This window comes from Monodelphis domestica, chromosome 1 (assembly GCF_027887165.1).
Source record: "Monodelphis domestica isolate mMonDom1 chromosome 1, mMonDom1.pri, whole genome shotgun sequence".
In the NCBI taxonomy this organism is placed as follows: domain Eukaryota; kingdom Metazoa; phylum Chordata; class Mammalia; order Didelphimorphia; family Didelphidae; genus Monodelphis; species Monodelphis domestica.
The window spans coordinates 119,073,216-119,093,235 of record NC_077227.1 but is presented as its reverse complement, the minus strand read 5'-3'; the positions used below and the strand labels follow the sequence as shown (position 1 = coordinate 119,093,235).

The 20,020-nt window shown below is 36.7% G+C and overlaps 1 protein-coding gene across 2 annotated transcripts in view; it reads right to left on the bottom strand.

The window, feature by feature from the left end:
* ADAMTSL3 (ADAMTS like 3) overlaps window positions 1-20,020 on the bottom strand; it is a 628,767-nt gene that overhangs the window by 187,822 nt on the left and 420,925 nt on the right. For both annotated transcript variants that reach the window (XM_007479267.3, XM_056805881.1), the window contains exon 10: window positions 677-788. In XM_007479267.3, the coding sequence (XP_007479329.1) occupies window positions 677-788 (112 nt within the window). The remainder of the gene's footprint in view (window positions 1-676; window positions 789-20,020) is intronic.

The following is a 20,020-nucleotide window of genomic DNA, read 5'->3' as shown; positions in this document are numbered from 1 at the left end:
AAGAGTTAGAAAAAGCCATAGTGTATTCATAGCCATGGGTGCTTTAGCCATTTTCTTTGCTGAGTAAGAAATGATATAATTACAAATTGAGAATTTTGGTATAAAAAACTTAGAGTCAGAAGACCTGAGTGCAAATCCCACTGCTAATACTAGTTTTATGACTTTTCATGAGTCATCTAACCTCTCAGCCTTCACTTTCTCAAGCACAAATGAGGGTGCAAATATGCTTATCAACCACCTCCCACAGTTGTTTGAAGGCTTGAATAAGCCAATAACTATAAGGGCAACTCATATAGCTGCAAAGGTACCTTATATAAGCTGTATCAATTTTTATTAAATTTGTATTAATAGCAGGCAGTTAGGTGGCTCAGTGGATTGACAGCTGGGCTAAGAAATGTGAAGTGCTAGGTTCAAATATGGCTTCAGATACTGCCTGTGGGACCCCAGGCAAGTCGTTTAATCCCCATTGCCCTTAGTGTTCTTCTGCCTTGAACCCAATGCACAGGATTGATTCTAAAACAGAAGGTAAAGATTACAATAATTTTTAAACTGTATTACTGCATTGTATTTAATCTATTTGTATTAGTTTCATTGTATTAATTTTAGTTCACCATTTCAGACATGCAAACTGGCCATTTCAAATTCATGAATGTGTTCATGAACAACTTCTGCTCACCTCCTCCACATGTTACAGTGCAGGGAAAGAAGTCAGTTTGTCTCCACTGGTGACTGATAGGCTGGTAGAAGAAGAACTGGACCACACTGTCTCTGGAGGTTGTATACCTGGTCTAAAGAAATGTTCATTACAACACATTTGCATACTTCTGTCAATACTCTCCCACTGTTTCAATACATAATCAATATGTGTCAACACTGAGAACCATCTAGTCATAGACAGGAAATTGTAGTATGTAGAAACAAACTATATAATGAGCAATCATTAATCATGAACTGTCATTTTCAGAGTATCATCAGCTCAAGGATTCTCAAAACAACATAACTTTCATGTGACACCTACAAAATTTTCAAATCACCAAGAGTGATTGTCTTGGAAAACAACTGGTATAGAAATGTAGACAATTTCTTAACCAAACTCTTCAACTACCATCTGGCCATAATTTTTTGTAAACCCACAATTTCTGGATAATTCAACCTGGATTCTCTGCTTTTCTATAACAAGTTCTATCTTCTCCCTAATCCCAGATTTCAAATCACCTTAGAATAATTTCTCCTGCTTATCCTTCACTTCTCTGCTCTAGACTCAAAGGATGTCAAGACCAAACCCATTATATCTGTTCTTGATACTATGTCTTCCTAATGCTTCTGAAAAACCTCTTTTAATTATCTCTCTTCTCTTCCTAAATTTCCATCTCCTTATCAATTGGTTTCTTCCTTCCTGCCTTCAAAGAAGCCCAATAAGTCCACATTCATAAATTAAAAAAAAAAGAAAAACCATTAGTTGAATCGACAACCCCCTCTAAGTAATTATTTTTTATTTGTTTTTTTTTTCTCTTAGTCTGATTTTTGGCCATAGCACCCTGTCAATTTTGGACTTCTCTCGTTTCTGGATTTTCATGACATCGTTCTGTTGTGCTTCTCTTTCTAGTTATTGAACCAATCCTTTGAAGTATCATCATGTAGGTCCCATACCCTATTCACACATTACTTCTAGTGTTCTGTAAAGGGTCCTCTTCTCTTCTTTCCTATACATTCTCTCTCAGGAATTTTCAGTTCCCATGAATTCAACTCTAATCTCTATTTACATGATCTATAAATCTATATATACAATCGTCATCTCTCTATGGAGCTCTAGTTCCACACTTTTTATCACTTAATAGACATTTCTACCTACATGTCCCAGAGATATCTGAAATTCAATATATCAAAAAAAAAAAAAACTTGACCTTCTCATTTCCTTATTTCTGTCGAGGGAACTAACTTAAAGCCATCCTTTCTGTACCCTCTAGTTCAATCAGTTGCCAAATTTGTCTAGTTCACTTCTTTCATACCTCCTTTGTTGGCTTCCTTTTTATTCATACCACAAGGAATGTAGTCCATGCTCTTGCCATCCCTCCAACCACCTAACTAGAGTTCCTTCATCCAATATTTCCCCCCTAATCAATTATCCAAAGAGCTATCAAAGTGATATTCTAAAATGCATCTAATGCCACTACAACTCAAAAAGCATGATTATCTATTGCTTCTAGATTAAGAAAACAAACTCCTCTATTTGACATTTAAAAACCTTTCACAAGGGGCAGCTAGGTGGAACCAGACCTGGAGAAGGGAGATCTTGGTTCCAAATTTGACCCCACACTTCCTAGCTATATGATCCGAGCAAGCTGCTTAACCCCCATTGCCTAGCTCTTACTACTCTACTGCCTTAGAACCAAACTTAGTATCAATTTTAAGACAAAAGGGTAAGAAAACCCAACAACAACAACAACAAAGCAACATTCACAATTTGGCTCCACCCTATTTCTCTAGGCTAATGGCATTTTTTTTTTTTGGTGTGGGTTATGCAACCCTTTGGCTGCCTGCTTAAGCCTATTGATCCCTTCTGAGAATAATGCTTTTAAATGCATAAAATAAAATAAAATATGTAGGATTGCAAAGCTTCGTTGAAGTGCAGTTATCAAGATATCTATTAAAAAAAATTCATTGCTCCCAGGTTAAGCACTCCTGCTCATAGCCAAATTTGCTATTCCTCCTCAGTATATGAGCTTCTGAAATCTATGCGTGTTACATACTGCCACCCATGCTTGTCATGCTCTCCCTCATCTCCTACAAATTCCTAGTACACTACAAGACTTAGTTGATGGTTAATAAATACTTACTGATTTGCTCATTGGTTTTCTTCCTTGAACAGATATTCTATATGGTAATTTAAGAGAGTAATCTTCAAATACAAAATTTAAAACACACCGTCTAAAGGGGATAAGAAATGACCCAATATGGATTTTTTTTTCTATGAAGAGAAAAGCAACTGAGATGGAGATTACAAGTGGGAAATTTCCTGAGATATAAATTAAGCTGAAACCTTTTCAGAGGTAGTATCAAACTCATACAGAAAGGGGGGCACTAATCTTTACATAAGGATCCCTATAGCTATATATTGATTTAGAAAAGCACATATTAATATTAACTGTGTTCTACTGTGTTTTTATTTTGTCAATTTTTTTTTTTAATTTTAAAAAAATTAAACCTAGTTCAATGGCAGAATAGAGGTAAGTCTAGATCCATGTTGGTGAACCTATGACCTGCGTACTGGAGGGAGCTACTCTCCTTTCCCTCTCCACCACACCTGAAGGCATTTTTCACATCATCCACCCATCTGCCCAGCAGCCCCTTGGGAGCGTTTCCTCCCTCCCCTGTCTGTGGTAAAGGGTGGTGACTCACATGCTGTATTAGGGTTGCAGTTGGGGCACTCAGTCTCTAAAAGGTTCACCAACACTTATCTAGGCAATTGGAGTTAAGTGACTTGCCTAGAATCACACAGCTAGAAAGTGTATGAGGCTAGATTTGAACCCAGGTCCTCCTGTCACTAGGCCCTCCTATTCTACCTCCTCATGGACTATGATTTAATCACTGCACAACTTTGAAGGGTTCTGTCATGATAGCCATTTTCATGCTAAATTAATACATTCCCTGCTCCTCCTATTCTTATAATTCAGTCAACACCAGTGAAGACAAAAATCTTCTCCGTGTCCTATCTTTCCCTAACTTCATAAAAGTTAGGAACTCTATCCTATTTTCCATAGCCTCTCCTGTCAATAGTTTATGCCCCCCCCCCTTCCTATAGCATCATACCCACTCCCCCTTCTAATTTGTCTTAAACAAACTCTCCTTTAACTTAGATTTTATCCTTCACTATTTATACCTTGCAACTTTTCCCACCAATAGAAACTTGATTCTTGCTCTGAACCTTACAATCTGGATCATTAACTTCTGAGTTCCTTCTGACAGTATCATATGTACCCACATGAATTATCAGAAATGGACAGTAGACATCATTTTTGACAAGACAGTGGAGGTTCTTTATCAAGTCCTGGACTTTCCCCAGGAAGACAGAAAACATTGTTAGTGATGAGTAGACTAAAAACAGCTCTTTACACAAGCAATCACTAGTCATCGCTGTTGTCTTCTCTTTCAGACATTTCAAGAATCATTCCTTTTCTAATGCCATGTAGGATCTACACCATTTTCTTGGGAACAAAGACATTTGCCTTTCTCCTCAAAGGGGATTGCTCCCTTTTCTTCTATAGGTCTAGGTTCCTATCTCTTCCTTCCTTTTCCTGTTAGGTCCTTTTTTATTACTGTCTTTTTTCAATGTCTTACATTTTTATATCTTCTGAGTTTGAGCAACAGACAAGGATTCTCTTCTACCTCTCAAGATAACTGCTCTTTTTCTTAAATTGAAACTTAAAAAGCAAAATTGCTATGGCCTGTTGACTGCAAATTTTGACTACCTTGAGTGCTCCTGGGCCAGACATTGGGAAATGTGCATCAAAGGCTAGGTTGCTCAGTGGATAGAGTTTAAGACCTAGAGTTTGGAAGACTAATCTTTCTAAATTCAAATACAGTCTCAGCTATTTACTGCATGATCCTGGGCATTAAACCTTAAACCTGTTTGCCTCAGTTTCCTCATCTTACAAATGAGCCAGACAAGGAAATGGCAAACTACTCCACTATCTTTGCTAAGAAAACCTCAGATGTGGTCATGAAGAGTCAAAAATGACTGAAATGACTGAACAATAACAACAAAAGCAGATGAACATTCTAGCCTTATTTTACCACAAAGGCTGGAAATAAACTATAAAAATGTAAATAAGTTAAGTTCTTGCCAAAATCTCAATGGCAACTGGGGTCAACTGACGTACAAGAAGCATTATCTGGTTGAGTACAGTTACAGTTCTTCCTTTTCTTCTCTGGCCTCTAACAATCTCCCACCTTTCCAATTATTGGCTCATTTTTGTCTTGCAATAGAGTGAGTGAAAATTAGCAGTTTGCCATTTTCTTCTTGTGGAGATAGGAAACTAGGAACTAAGTACTTACTTAAAAGACAATCCAGTATGGAGGACAATTTGGAACTATGCACAAAGGGTGCTAAAAGACTGTCTGCCCTTTGATCCAGCCATAGCACTGCTGGGTTTGTATCCCAAAGAGATAATAAGGAAAACGACTTGTACAAAAATATTTATAGCTTCGCTCTTTGTGGTGGCAAAAAATTGGAAAATGAGGGGATGGATACCCTTCAATTGGGGAATGGCTGAACAAATTATGGTATATGTTGGTGATGGAATACTATTGTGCTCAAAGGAGTAATGAACTGGAAGAATTCCATAGGGACTGGAACAACCCCCAGGAAGTGATGCAGAGTGAAAGGAGCAGAACCAGGAGAACATTGTACACAGAGACTGATACAGTGTGGCACAATTGAATGTGATGGATTTCTCCATTAGTGGCAATGCAGTGATCCTGAACAATTTGGAGGCATTTATGAGAAAGAACACTATCCACATTCAGAGGAAAAACTGTTGGAGTAAAAACACAGAAGAAAAACAATGCTTGATTGCATGGGTTGATGGAGATTTGATTGGGGATGTAGACTCTAAATGATCATCCTAGTGCAAACATCAACAACATGGAAATAGGTTCTGATCAAGGACACATGTAAAACCCAGTGGAATTGAGCATTGGCTATGAGAAGGGGCTGGGGGAGGGGAGGGAAAAATATGATTCTTGTAAACAAGGAATAATGTTCTAAATTGACTAAATAAATTTTTCAAAAAAAAAAAGGCAATCCAGTACAATGGGAAAAGCACTGAATGTGGAATAAAGGGACAAGAGTTCAAATTCTAACTCTAATGACTTGTGTTTGAACTTGGACAAATCTAATTTCATTGAGTTTAAATTTTCTCATCTGTAGAATAAGAAAGTTAGGCTACATGATCTCTAAGGTCTCTTTCAGTTTTAAATCTAGGAATCTAAGGCTCTGGACTAACAGTAATCAATGTCAAAAGGTTTTGTAGCTAGATAGAAATTAGAAAACAGCTCTTCTAAGCCCTATAACATGATGGAGATGGGGGAAACTATGACTTTTGGTTGAAATTTAAGACACTATTTTATTCTAAATTCAGAATATTAGGAATTTTTGTGACTCATTAAGTCACAAATGAATTCCTAGTAATCCGATGTTCCATAGCAAAATTCTCTACCCAAGTAGATGTGGCCTGTGAAAGGAAAGTTAGAATTAATTTGAGGAAAGGTTTCACAGGCTCTGTTAGTATTTCTATGCAAACTGCTCACTAAACTACATTTTTTTAAATCAGCAAAATGTTGAGACAATTTCTACAATATGGAAGTAATTTTACAATGCAAATGACTCTGAAGGGTTAAAAAACAAGATATATGAATTGCAAATACTGCTCAATGAAATGTAATTTTCCAAATGTTATTAGGATAAATAAACATATTCTTGCAGGTACAGAGTGTCCTATTCATTGTTAGCAAAAGGAGGTGCCCAACCAACACCATCCAGTTTCCAAATACTGCAAGCAATGATGGAACCTTCTATTTGCCTCAGTTTCCTTATCTGTAAGGTGAAGATAATAACTGTGCCTATCTCCCAGAATTTTTGTAAGGTCAATGAGTTAATATATGTAAAGCTTTTTCAAAGCTGAAAAGCATTGGCTAATTGTTGTTATTTATTTTTATTACTATTATTTTTATATATAGAAGTTCATGTTGATTTTGTTTCCAGACAAAATGACCCTACTAGGGTGCATTTGCCAATAAATGAAAATTAATGTTGGTAGGGAGTACTTAAATTGCAAAGACCATCACATTGGTTGGTAAGCAGACAATCATTGTACAAGTAATTCTTTTGTATTCAAGAAAGCAAAAATATAATGAAGTAAAATATGTAAGAAAATAATCATTTCAGCAATAAATTTTGCAAATACTTTCAGATGCATACATTTTGTAGTAACAATACTTCCATCAGTTGTGGTTTTTTTTTTTTTTAATCAAAGAGAGATGTTGTAAAACTCTAAAACAGGGTAAAGGAGACAATTTTCAGAGGGATCACTCATAGGATACAATGTCTTACAGAAAAATGGGAGGAGGAAAGCAATTCCTTTGTAGATTAACAATTCAAACACCACAACCAATCAAGGGGAAGAGTGTGGTAGAATGAATGAATGAGCACTAGGTAGCTAAACATTGATCATGCCTTAAAATTAGGACACTCTCCAGAAAAGAAAAGAAATTGTGGAGCATTTAAAATAAATAAAGAATGTCCAGTATGAAGAAACTGGCATCAGCTAGTTAGCAGTAGACAAGAGCTCTGGGTCTGAAGTCAGAAAGTCTCATCTTCCTGAGTTTAAATCTGCCCTCAGCCACTTAGTTGTGTGATCTTAGGCAAGTCACTTAATCCTATTTGCCTTAGCTTCCTCATCTATCAAATGAGTTGGAGAAGGAAATGACAAACCACTCTAGTATCTTTGCCAAGAAAATCCCCAAATAGGGTCGCAAAGAGTTAGACATGACTGAATAAGTGTGAAGGAGCAGCTGTGAGACCATAATAAAACACAGTGTGGGATCAACTGTTGCTGTCCTTCAGCATCATTTACTGAAAAGTAAGGCCTGTCTTTTAGAAGCAGTGCTATATTAAAACCTTCAAATACCCAAGAAGAAACAAAATACTCAATGACAATTCTTCTGCAAACCTCAACTACCCTTTCCTTTAGCACACTTTCCATATGAGCCAAACAGCAAAGATGGAAATTTAGGTGGTGATAGCATTGCCACTGCTCGGAACCATATTATAAAATAAATTTCATGCTAAGGACCAGGGCTAGAGAGTACTTTCAAAATGGGGTAGAATGTGAATCTCATTAGCTACTTGGTCCGGGAAAGCAGGCTGGGGTTCTGCTAATCATATTGCTACTGTGACATGGGCAAAGAATTCTGGACTTGGGTTGCTGTTCACCTGTTTTCAGTTCAATTACCTACCCATAGCCTGCGAACTACACTGATATGCATATGAAAAGATTTACTGAACCTGGAAACCAACACATATATGAAAGGGTAGAGAAGCTCATGTCAAGTTTTTGGTTTCCAGATCCTCATAAAGATGGCAAAAACAGTCAGAAGCAACAAAAACTGCTGACAGGAACAGTTCAGAAAACAAAATTCATCTATTTCATATGGCAAAAGTATTTTTTATGCATGAGTTTTGTTCCTTTTACATTCTTGTTTTTCTCTTTATTTCCTTTTATGAAGAGACTTTTTTTCCTGTATTTATTCGACACTGTGAATTGCAAGAAACTTTATGATTTTGTTTTGCTCTTAAGCTTATGGTGTCTGTTCTCAAATTTGTGCCTTCTTTTCATTAGCTGGCACAAACTAAGGGATAGTGAATTCCAAAAAGTGCAACAGCTTAAAGCTCCATTTGCAATTTAATTTAGTCATTTGATTATTCAACTAGCAAATTCATAATAATCAAGTGATTAAATTAAAAGAATAAGGACAGGACCTGTGATTGCAGTGTATCAAGGCAATGGTATCAAACTCAAAAAGTTCCCTGACAACCCTTTTATTCACTTTAGAAAAAGACACAAATTAACATTATCAAACTTATATTGTACTTTTATTTCTTTTGTTAAATATTTCTCAATTACAGTTTAATCTGTTTTGAGTTTTACTCATCCATGGTTTATCTGTGAGTGTGACACTTCTAGGGAGGGAGCTCTGAGTGAGGAACTCCTCCTGTCAGTGCTGGGAAGTATCTTGCAATTTATGTCTTGGGGAGTTGTACAGAGCACCCATATGTTAAAAGAGGGCCACACAGTCAATATATGTCATAAGCAGGTCTTGAATCAATGCCATATCAATGTCTAGGCCAGCCACTATGCCGTACTGCTTCTCTGAATAATTTACACTTATAATACATTTTACTGTCCTACACAAAGTCCCACTCTATTAGCACATAGTAGATTGGATGTGATCCCAAGTTCTTGAAATCTATGAAAGCAGAAAACAAAGAGGAAGGAGGAAGAGAATGAGGAGGAGGAGGAAGAAGAGAAGGAAAATGAGGAGGAAAGGGACAAAAAAAGAAGGAAAAGGAGAAAGGAGGAGAGAAAAGGAAGAAGAACAAGGAAGAGGAGAAGACAACCTCAACTCTTTTCTCCATCTCTGTCCACTATATTTGAACTCTCATATCATCATAATCATTAATGAGCTGTATGATAAAATTAAAAAGCAGTGGAAGAGAATGTGAGATCTCACTAATTCACATTTTCCCCAAAGTATATACAAAAAGAACTGAAAGAAGATGAACAAATATATTTGAAATGAAACTGAACTTCCTGGATATCTACAGTGGTTTACTGTCATTGTTGTTGGCAATAAGCATAATAAATTTGGTCCCTGACACCTACCTTAGTCTTTAATATATTATATTAAGACATGGAATAGAATTCAGGGAAATCAAGTCAGAAAAGATGGCAGAATTAACTATGAAGAGAAGGAATCTATACTATAGATAGTGTTGGCAAAGCATTGGCATGTGTGTCCAGCCAGCCCTCAGGGAGCTGCTCCATTCTCCCTCTTCGCAGTGCCTGATGACATTTTTTTTTTTGCATGCTCCACTCCTTGGTCAAATTGCCCAAAAGGAGCACTTCCTCCCTTCACCCTCTGAGGTAATGAAAGGGAGTACCCCACCTCCCCCCTCTCTTGAACTCGAAAACCTTTGCTTAAGGCTGCTATAGATGATATGTGTATAAGAACAATAAGTGATCAATTTTCAAAATATCTAAAACATCAAATTCCAAAATAATTTTAATGATCACAAATAACATTATCTCCCCAAAAGAAGATTTAAACAACTATCAATCAATATGATTCCTTTGTCATCTTCATAAAATCTTTAACAAAGTGATCTATGTATGGCATATGTTGAGTATATCCTTGATGAAAGCTTGAGAAGGGGACAGGCAGGATTTTTTGCATGATTCTCTACATAATGATCAAACTTCACAGCCATATCATACCAACGAGAAGTAAATAACTAAAAAATACAAAAATATCAGTGAACCAAAATAAAAACTAAAATCTGAATACATTAAAAATAAACCATAGAAGAAGAAGATCAGCTTAAATAACAGGAGTAATGGAAGTCAAAAAGAAACCATATGATGCATGCCAAGAGATAACAAAAGATGGAAAAATAACATTCAGAGAAAACAAGCAAAAATCAGAGGTGCTAAGAAAATCACAAGACCAAATAAATAACATAAAGAAAGTAGGAAATCAGATGAAGAAATTAAGTAAGAACTTTGAAAAATCTAGGCAGAATTCATGAAAATTATCAATATGGAAAATACAATAAAAACATAAAAAATGAATGCAAGAAACAGCAGGTTAAATAGTGGAAGCTATAATTATATACAATATAGCAAAGTCAGAAATGCAAAAAAACCATTGCATTGGTCATAATATTAGAAAACCCTCATATGCATGCTAGAGTCTGGGAAGAAAATATATTTCATCAATCAAATCTACTGTGATTGTGATCCTATTTTTTAATTGTTTTGATTTTGTTGATTGTTTTAATTATATTGTTTACTATTTACTGTGATCCCAGAGAAGTTAGCAGATAAAAGAATTTGGATGTATACACCAAGAAAAAAATATTCTTGGTGAAAACAATGAGCCAAATGGAAATGAAAATAATCCACGAGACTCTGACAATTAAAAACTCATAGTTTAATGAGATTATACATATCAAGGTTAAACTCCAAGGCTACAAAAATGGATATAAGAGATATATTTTTGAGAAACTGACTTTCAAATGTTAGCTTCCCACAACCATTCTGAGGACATTTTCAACAACAAAGAAATCTCCCAGGTGAAAAGTGCTAAAAAGAGCTAAGAGAAACAGCTAACATAGTGTGAGAACCTTTCACGAATTCATTAAATATTTTAGAAGAGTGTTTCAGTGAAATGGAGGGGGGAAAAACAAGTAGGGAGAAAAACAGGTAGGCAAAGCTCTGGTTTCTAATGGTGACAAAGCCCAAATTAAAGTAAATGACAGATTCATCAATATAAAGCAAGGAAACTTTTTATAGGATTCAGTTCTTTAGATGAATAATGGAAATAAATTGAACAAAAAAGCTAAATTCTTGGAGGCCAGTAGGTGGCTCAGTGGATTGAGAACCCAGATCTAGAGATAGGAGACCCTGAATTTAAATTCAACCTTAGACACTTCCTAGGTTTGTGACCAAATAAACTACTTATCCTCTGATTGCCTGACAATAGGATATACTGGACAAGGAAATGGAAAACCACTCCAGTGATTTTCCTTGCTGTGAAAAACTCCACGGATAGCAATGATTCATGAAGTCATGAAGAGCTAGACATGGATGAACAGTAGCAACAAAAATTTCTTTCTGAGAGAATATGGCAAAAACATAAACCTAATAATCATATCATCAAATATAAAATGGGACAAACTTCTCAATAAAATCTATGCTGCTGAACTTTTTGGACTAAAACATTTAGTAGCTATGTTACACTAGGTAGATTATTTTGCTTATCACACCACTGTTTCCACATCAATTGTTAGAACAATTGTGCTTGCAACACTTGCTTCACATTGTTATTGTGAAGAGAATTATTTGTAAACTTTATGGCTCCATATGGGCGTGTTTTTATTATTACTACTCTCAGTACTTTCACTAATTGCTAGTGCTACTGCTGGTACCAATTCTGTCAACATAGAAGGCTGGCTAATGACATCAGACAATCAAAGCTGACATCAAACAACAAAATATTAAAAAGCAATTAGGGCAAAGTATGATGCTAACAAGTTTCTAAACAAAATGAGAATGTATCTATCTTAAATATTTGCTTGTACTAATACTACAATAATGAAGGAAAGCTTCATAGTCTAGCAAAAAAAAAGACAGATTTCTACAAATCAACAATGAATATAAAATGACACATAGTTATGACTAAAAATACACACTCTTTATTTGAGTCACAGGACATGAATAATTCCATAAGGATGAAATAGAAACTATTAATAACCACATGAAATGATGCTTAAATTCCTCAAGAATTTGAAATGCAAACCAACACAGGAAAGAACAATAAAATCTAATGTTGGCAGTTATATGGAGACACATCAATTCTAACAAATTGTTGGTAAGACTGCAGACTGGCACAAACATTTTGGTCAACAATTCTGAAAGACAATAATATGATGTCACAGAAATAATTCCTTGCAGTCCAGGAGCCCCATTAGCAGTATTCCATTTCTGAAACACTGGTTCAGATTTAGGAGGTAACTTCCAGTAAGAAAACACCCTTTCCCAATGTATATCTACAACTATTTTGTAACATATAATCTAAGATAGTTGCCTAAGGACATTGAGAAGTTAAGTGACTTGTCTAGGGTCACAGAGTTATTATCTATCACAGAGGCAGAACCTAGCTCTTCCTGAAGCTGAAGCCTGTTCTTAATCCACCAAACCATGCTAATGTTCTATGTAAAACATAATAAAAAAGGAAACAAAGGAAGCTTTGATTCCATGTACAAAAATCTATTTAAAATATTCACATCCAGGTCATGGTCAGTAACCATAGATATCCCTCAGTTCTATGTTGGACCTTCATCTTTTTTATATACTATCTGGCTTGGTGATTTCATCATTTTCATTAGTTTCATTAACAACATTATGAATCTGATTTACAGATCTACATACCTTGTCCTAATCTTTCTCTGAAGCACTATATTCCCAGTCCTAAACTCTCTCCTAAATTTTAGCTCCAAATAGGCAACTGTCTGGGATATCTTGAATTGGATGCCCCATAGGAATCTCAAGATGAGCATATTCAAAACAAAATGTATTGCCTTTCTCTCCAAAACCTTGTGTTTCTTCAACTTCTCTGTTCCTGTCAAGGGTATTGCCATTCTCTCAGTCAGCTAGGTTCAGAACCTTGGTGTCATCTCCAATTCTTTATTCACTCACTTTGAACATATAATCATTTGCCAAGTCTCCTCTTTCCTACACATCCTTTCTATCCATCTCCTTCTCTCTACTCACACAGCCACAACCTTAGTTCAGGCTCTCATCCTCTCTTTCCTAGAATATTGCATTAGCCTTCTCGTTGGACTCCCTGCCTCAAGTTTCTTCCTTGTTCAATTCATCCTCCACTCAGATGTCAAAGTAGTTTTTCTAAAGCACAGATCTAACCATGTCACCACCCTCTGCTCTCCCATACATTCAATAAACTACAGTCATTCCCTTTTACCTCCAGGATCAGATCTAAAGTCCTCTCTGGCTTTTAAAACCCTTTACAATCTGGCCCTTTCCTTCCTTTCTATGTCATACAATTCATTCCCCTATAAGTATTCTTTGATCTACCTCCAGACTCCATGCATTTGCATTGGCTGAAACCCATGCCTGGAATGATTTCTCCTCACCTATATGTCCTGGCTTGCTTCCCTGGCTTCCTTTAAGACTGAGCTCAAATACTACCTTTTGCAGGAGACCTTTCCTGCTCAATCTTCACCCTCCCAATCCCAGTGCCTTCTCTGAGATTACCTTCCCTTTACAGTATATATATATATATATATATATATATATATATATATATAATGTGTACATAAGCATTTGTAAGTCTTCTCTTCTATTATAATAGGTGCCACTCGAGTAGAGGGACTGTCCTTGTCTTTCTTTGAATCCATATTGCTTAGTTCAGTGCCTGGAACTTAGAACATGTCTGAAAAATACTAGACAAATTGAAATTAAGAAATAATTTCTTATGAGTAACTTACTGGCATTTTATTGCTCAAGGTGCTAGATTCTTCCTGGCTTTTGGGGTAGAAACATGCACATTCTGCCAGAGGAGTGACCAAAGAGGTATTCCTCCCCTAGGTGCTGATCTCAGGAGAGCTTTGTGAAACATCATATTGGCATGGGCATTGTACCCCCCCAAATTCAGGCAAACTATTATCAGGGAAATTCCTCTGACCCCTGGGCCTGGGGTCCCCAAACTAAGGCCTGTGGGCCACATGCAGCCCCCTGAGGCCATTTATCCGTACCCACTGAACTTCCGAAAGGGGTACCTCTTTCATTGGTGGTCAGTGAGAGGAGCACAGGATACAAATGCAAAGATGCTACAAGGCGTGGCATAGCTCATGTACAGTACTACTTCCAGTGACATAATGCTTCAGGTGGTGCCTTGTTCTGAGAGTAACTGAATGAGAACAAGGCATGGTGCAAAGGACTATGTGGCTGCACAATGGAAGACATCAGCATGGTGAACAGAGATCTGGGGGAGGGGATTCCGCACTGTGTATACTGCTGCCCAGAATAGTGGTGGCAGTGATGGGCCTGTGCAAGGCATGACCCATCACAGCCAGCACTGCATCCCAGACAGTGGTATACAAATTTGTTCATAGTGTTTTTTTACAGACTGGCTCTCCAATGGTCTGAGGGACAGTGAACTGGCCCCCTGTGTAAAAAGTTTGGGGACCCCTGCCCTAAGCCCTCTGTGAATCCCAACCCAAAACATCTGACCTTGGAGATTACCCTCCTTTGATTGTCCAATTGAATTGAGATGGACAAAGAGACACACCTCATTCATTCATCCTCCAAATCAATAGAACCACCCACATGCCATAGGGCTAACAACTCCTTGCTCCAGAGTCACATCCTCACTGTGGTAGAAGAATATAAAAATCCCAGAATGGAGGCATTCTAGGAGCAACCCCCGAGGTTGTTCCACTTCTGCTTTCTTGCTGGCCAAAAATTCAACATCACTAATAAATCTCTCTTTACTTTTAAGCTAAGTTTCAGAGTCTTGCATTCTTGTGAAAGGTATCCTTCCAGAACCCCAGGGGTACACCTCTACACCCCACAACAATATGAGAAATGAATAACCCATTTAGGAAAACTCAAGAGCAGAGAGGAAGACAAATGGTCATTTCCATGAATGATCAACTAAAGAAAATCCTAATTGAATTTTGATGCAATTAGGAAAAGAGTAAGTAAAATATGGTCATTCTCAACAGAAAGAAAAAAAAAATCTGTCTGCTTAACATTCAGGAAATTGTTGGGTCAGTATTTAAAAGATAGCACAGAAAATCTGTTTTCCAACAATCATTTGCATCTCTGTGTCCCTCCCTCAATGTACACATCTTTAACTCAGGTGGTTATTAGTCTTTCTTGGAAAAGCATATCTATTCTATTGCTAAGCGGAATATTCTAAGATAAATACTCTATTCTCAAGATGTCTAATTTGAGTATCTGCAGTGCCCTGGTAAGGTCCCTGGCTCCCTCAACAAATGAGACATAGCTTGCAACAGTTCATTTGTCAAGCTTCCCAGATGAAAGGAAGAAATATCTACTAGGAATTTTGCCTGGACACTTTCAGGCATTTCGTAGCACAAATTAATGCAGCTAGGACAAGGTGAGTCTCTTGTCCCATTTCCTCTGTAGGGACCCTGAGTAACTTCATCTTTAGACCATTTCTGCTAGTTACTGAATAAGGACAAGAGAGCTACATAAGACACAAAGCTGAACAGTTTGCAAGATGATAAATGCATTTTTCAACTCTCTCCCAAAACACTAGTAGGATTTGTCTGTGCAGTATGCCAGACTAATCAGAAATGATGAATGGAGGAAAGGAGTGCCTATGTTTTATCCACAGATGAGCACAGGCAGGCACGTGAACTCCTTTTCTCAAGAATCAGGGTTAATCAATTTATCCAGACATCTAGAGGCAGCACCGTGTCTGAGACAGCAAATTAGATTTTGGGTTGAATCCCACTTTAGACATTTTACAGTGATATGACCATGGATCACATCTTTAAAAAGGGAGTAATTATATTTTTATTCTCTACCTCACTGGGTTGTTGGGAAGAAAACTTTTGCAAAGTTTAGATCAACATACAAATATGACTTATGCTATTTTTATATAACCCAAGCTCATTTAGGTCAGTGTTTTTAATGCAAGGATCCCTATAGGCCAGAAACTGATTTAGGAAATCATGAATTAACAATAACCAGGTTGTATTTTGTTTTTATTTATTTTGTTAAATATTTCCCAATTTTATTTTAATCCAATTGGGCAGTACTCAAAGTGTTCTGGGTCACATGTTTGACACTTCAGGTTTTGATAGACTGGCAAGTTAAGAAAACACTATCACCTTAATTCTACACTTATCTAAAATAGGCAAGTCCCTTCCAATTATGCATATTACTCTAATGAAAGTCAGTGTTCCAGGGGAAGGAATTAGATAGTATTGGACTTGTAACCAGGAAGTCAGGAGCTGAAATCCTGCCTGAGAAATATATTAGCTCTGTGACCCTGGGCAAATCACACCAAATCTTTGAGGCTTCAGTTTTCTAATCAGTACAATAGGTGGGGCTTGATAACATTTAAAGTCCTTTCCTCTGAAGGGATGGAGGGAGGGAAGGAGAGAATCTGAATCATTAAAAGTCACAAAATAATAGCTAAAGATTGTTTCTACATGTAATTAAAAAAAGGAAAATGTCCTTTTCAGCTTTAAGTTCATGATTCATTCATCCTATGCTGCCATGAGTCTTAGAATAATATGCATCTTCTGGGTATAAACATTTCTATAAACTTTTTAAAAATCCTATATTAGTTTGGAAAGATGAAGATTGAAGGAAGATGTGAATGATGAACATAAACACTTGTTTACCAAATCTAAGTACTTAGGTAATAAATTTATGCAACTTAGGATACTGGTAATATATTAACAGAGTAAGACTTGACCTACCTAAAGAGCACTAGATAAAAAGAGTACTTTAATACTTCAGCTGAATAAAAAAAATAATAACAATAAGCTAACATTTATATTGAAGCTACTATGTGCTAGTCACTTTGCTGAACACTTCTACAATGATCATTTCATTTGATCCTTACAACAACTCTATGGAATAGTCATTATTATTACCCTCGTTTTACAGATGAGGAAACTGAGGCAAACAGAAGTTAAGAGAAGTAGCCAGGGTTTTACAGCTAAGAAGTGTCTGAGGCTGGATTTGAATTCATGTTTTTCTGTATTTAGATCTAACACTCTCTCTGTTGTACCATCTAGCTGCCTGAGAATTGACATGGGCTGCAAAGTCCCATAAACCCTGCCAAGTAGCTGTAAGCTATCAAGAGAACACAGAAACAATAACTAGCTGATTAGAAGGTGGCTACCTTTCATATAAGACATATGAGTTGTTTAGATTCACAATTAGGAGAAAACTCCTCACATCAATCTTTAGACATAACCTAGGTCACTGGTTGGAGTCTCTGGACACCAACTACAAGTGGTTCAGTTTCCCAGTTACATAGGTTCAAACAATGCTCAATTTCCAAACTCACTGTCTTCCTCAGAGTCTGCACAGAAAAGAACAAAATTTCATCTAACACTGTCCAGGGATATTTAATATATAATTAGCGTCCCATTTATATTGCAGTTTGCTTTCCCCCAATAGGCAAACAGAGTGAACCATGGGTAAAGCCATACAAAGCAAAGTGACCATGGATACAGTGACATCAGTTCCCTGGAGATCCAGGGCAACAACTGCCCAAACAAATGACCCTTTCCTTAGTTATTAAGATAAAAAGCATACCTGAAAAACCCTACAGACCTTACTTTCTTAACTCTTACCTTTTACCTTTCCTGTCTTATCTTTTTCATTCTACTCTCTCTCTTCCTTTATTTATCATGCCTCCTTACCTTACCTTATTTACTATAATAGTTTTTATGATACTATATTCCCTTATAATAAAGCTTGTTTCATCAGAATGGAGTCAGTTGGAGGCATCAAACAATTCTTTGGATGAGACCCAATTAGGATTAATTCCATCACTACTACCCTATGGAGCCAGTGATTGAAGGTGAGGAAAGACTTGAGTTGTCCATCAAAGAAAAAGTCCAAGATGTCCATATTAGAGAACCACTACACCCAGCAGCTGAGCTATTTGACCCACTGAACCCAGCAGCAGTCCAATGGCAAAATGCCCTGCCCATCCCAGTACAGCAACAGTTATCCAGCTCAGAAACAATAGACTTCAGCAGTCAAGCAACCCACCTGGTCCAGCCAGAGGCAACTCAGCTTGGTGAGAATCCAACAGGGTGGCTAACAAGACCTGTTTAACCTAACCAAGCAGAAGGCTAATTTGGTTTTATCTCTACCTCTTTTGTTTTTCATCTCCCTCCTTTAGTGGCTCTTAACCTTCTTTTCAACTTCTTGCTGTACTTCTTTCTTTTTAAAAACAAATTTTAAGTGATGTCTATTTTTTCATCACCATAATTTTTCTCAGTATCTCTGTTCTTCCTATCATTGGCATCCTATTTACATTGCAATTTGCTTCCTCCGATAGGTAAATAGAGTAAACCATGGGTTCTCTTATCAGAGTCATCCCTTATAACAAATAGTATTTTTAAAGACAAAAATAAAGATAAAAAGGAGGAAAACTGCATAATTAATCAATACCTTCAAAACGTTTGAAAATAAATGCAGTATACTGCTGACCTCCTACCTCTGCAAATGGAGGAGAGAGAAATGTCTGTCTTCTCATAAGAAAAACAACTACTTGATCACATGGTTCGATGTGGATATGATTGGGGATATAGACTCTAAATGATCACTCTAGTATGAATATCAATAATATGGAAATAGGTCTTGATCAATGACACATGTAAAACCCAGTGGAATTGCATGTCAGCTATGGGAAGGGGTTTGAGGGAGGGGAGGGAAGGAACATGAATCTTGTAACCATGGAAAAATATTCTAATTTGACTAATTAAATAAAATTTTCCAAAAAATCTAAAAAAAAAAGAATCAGAAATATTATTTGAAGAAAGATGTGTATATATATGCCTCTACAAAAAGAACTGATAAATAGAAATAAGCAAGACTTTTATACTTTTAAAAAATCAAATGATACCTTTCCTAATGGGGGGAGGGGTATGAAGGAGGGAGTTACTTGGTTTAAAAAATGTAATAAACATATAAATAAATTTCAATTGAAAAATTTCTTCGTGTCTTTTTTTGTGAGTCACATTTATTTGTTGAAATTTTTCATTTTTCACTTTTGCTGTGGTTGTTCTTTCCATTTTGTCAGAGAGATTTAAGACAGGTGACAGCAAGATCTCTTCAGTGGAAGAGAGCAAAAATGGCTGCTTTTTGCCTTAGGCCAGTATCTATCCAATCTGACTGCTTTTCAAAATAACAGGTTTTATTGTAAAGTTGTAAATTGGAGATGGGGTTAGGAACATGAGTTAAAAGGTTTCCCTGTGACTAATAAAACTATCTTATTACCCACCAGTCTGACTTTGCTTTAAAGTCTCTTTGGTACTTGGCCCAGCCAAGGCTACACTTAATACTCTCTCTGCCCAAGTGATTCCCCTTCTATTCTAATCTATTTCTAGGCTAAAACCCACAGAGGAATAGGTCTCTAGAGTATAGATAGGAATAAGATGAAGTCAGGAATCAGGAGTGATAAAGTCTACCCAGGTGAGGCTAATGCAAATCAAGGCAAACTAAGTAGTTCAAACAACTCCCTTTGAGATATTTGGTCTTCTCAGTGTCACAGCAGAGTCAGGAGCTTCAATGGTCTTCAGAATCTTGTTAAATATCTTTCTGGAACAATTTTCTATTCACAGAAGGTTGGAGCTGGATCCTGGAGAATGTTTCTCTCTCCAGAGCAGGGATCCAACTCCCTTGGCTGGCCATTGGTTAACCTGCATTCCCTTCCTCTCAAGATTCTAAAACGGTTTGCTCTTGCTTCTCCTGGTTCAACTGCATTCCATGTCACTCTGCTTGCACTCTTGTTTCCTTTCCAAAAATCTCCCCTTCACAATTTACATTGTTATAATCGTTGTATATATTATCTTCTTAGCTCTGTTTACGTCACTCTTTATTAGTTCATGTAGATCTTTAAATGTTTCTCTGGATTCATTATGTCTTTTTTTTTTTTA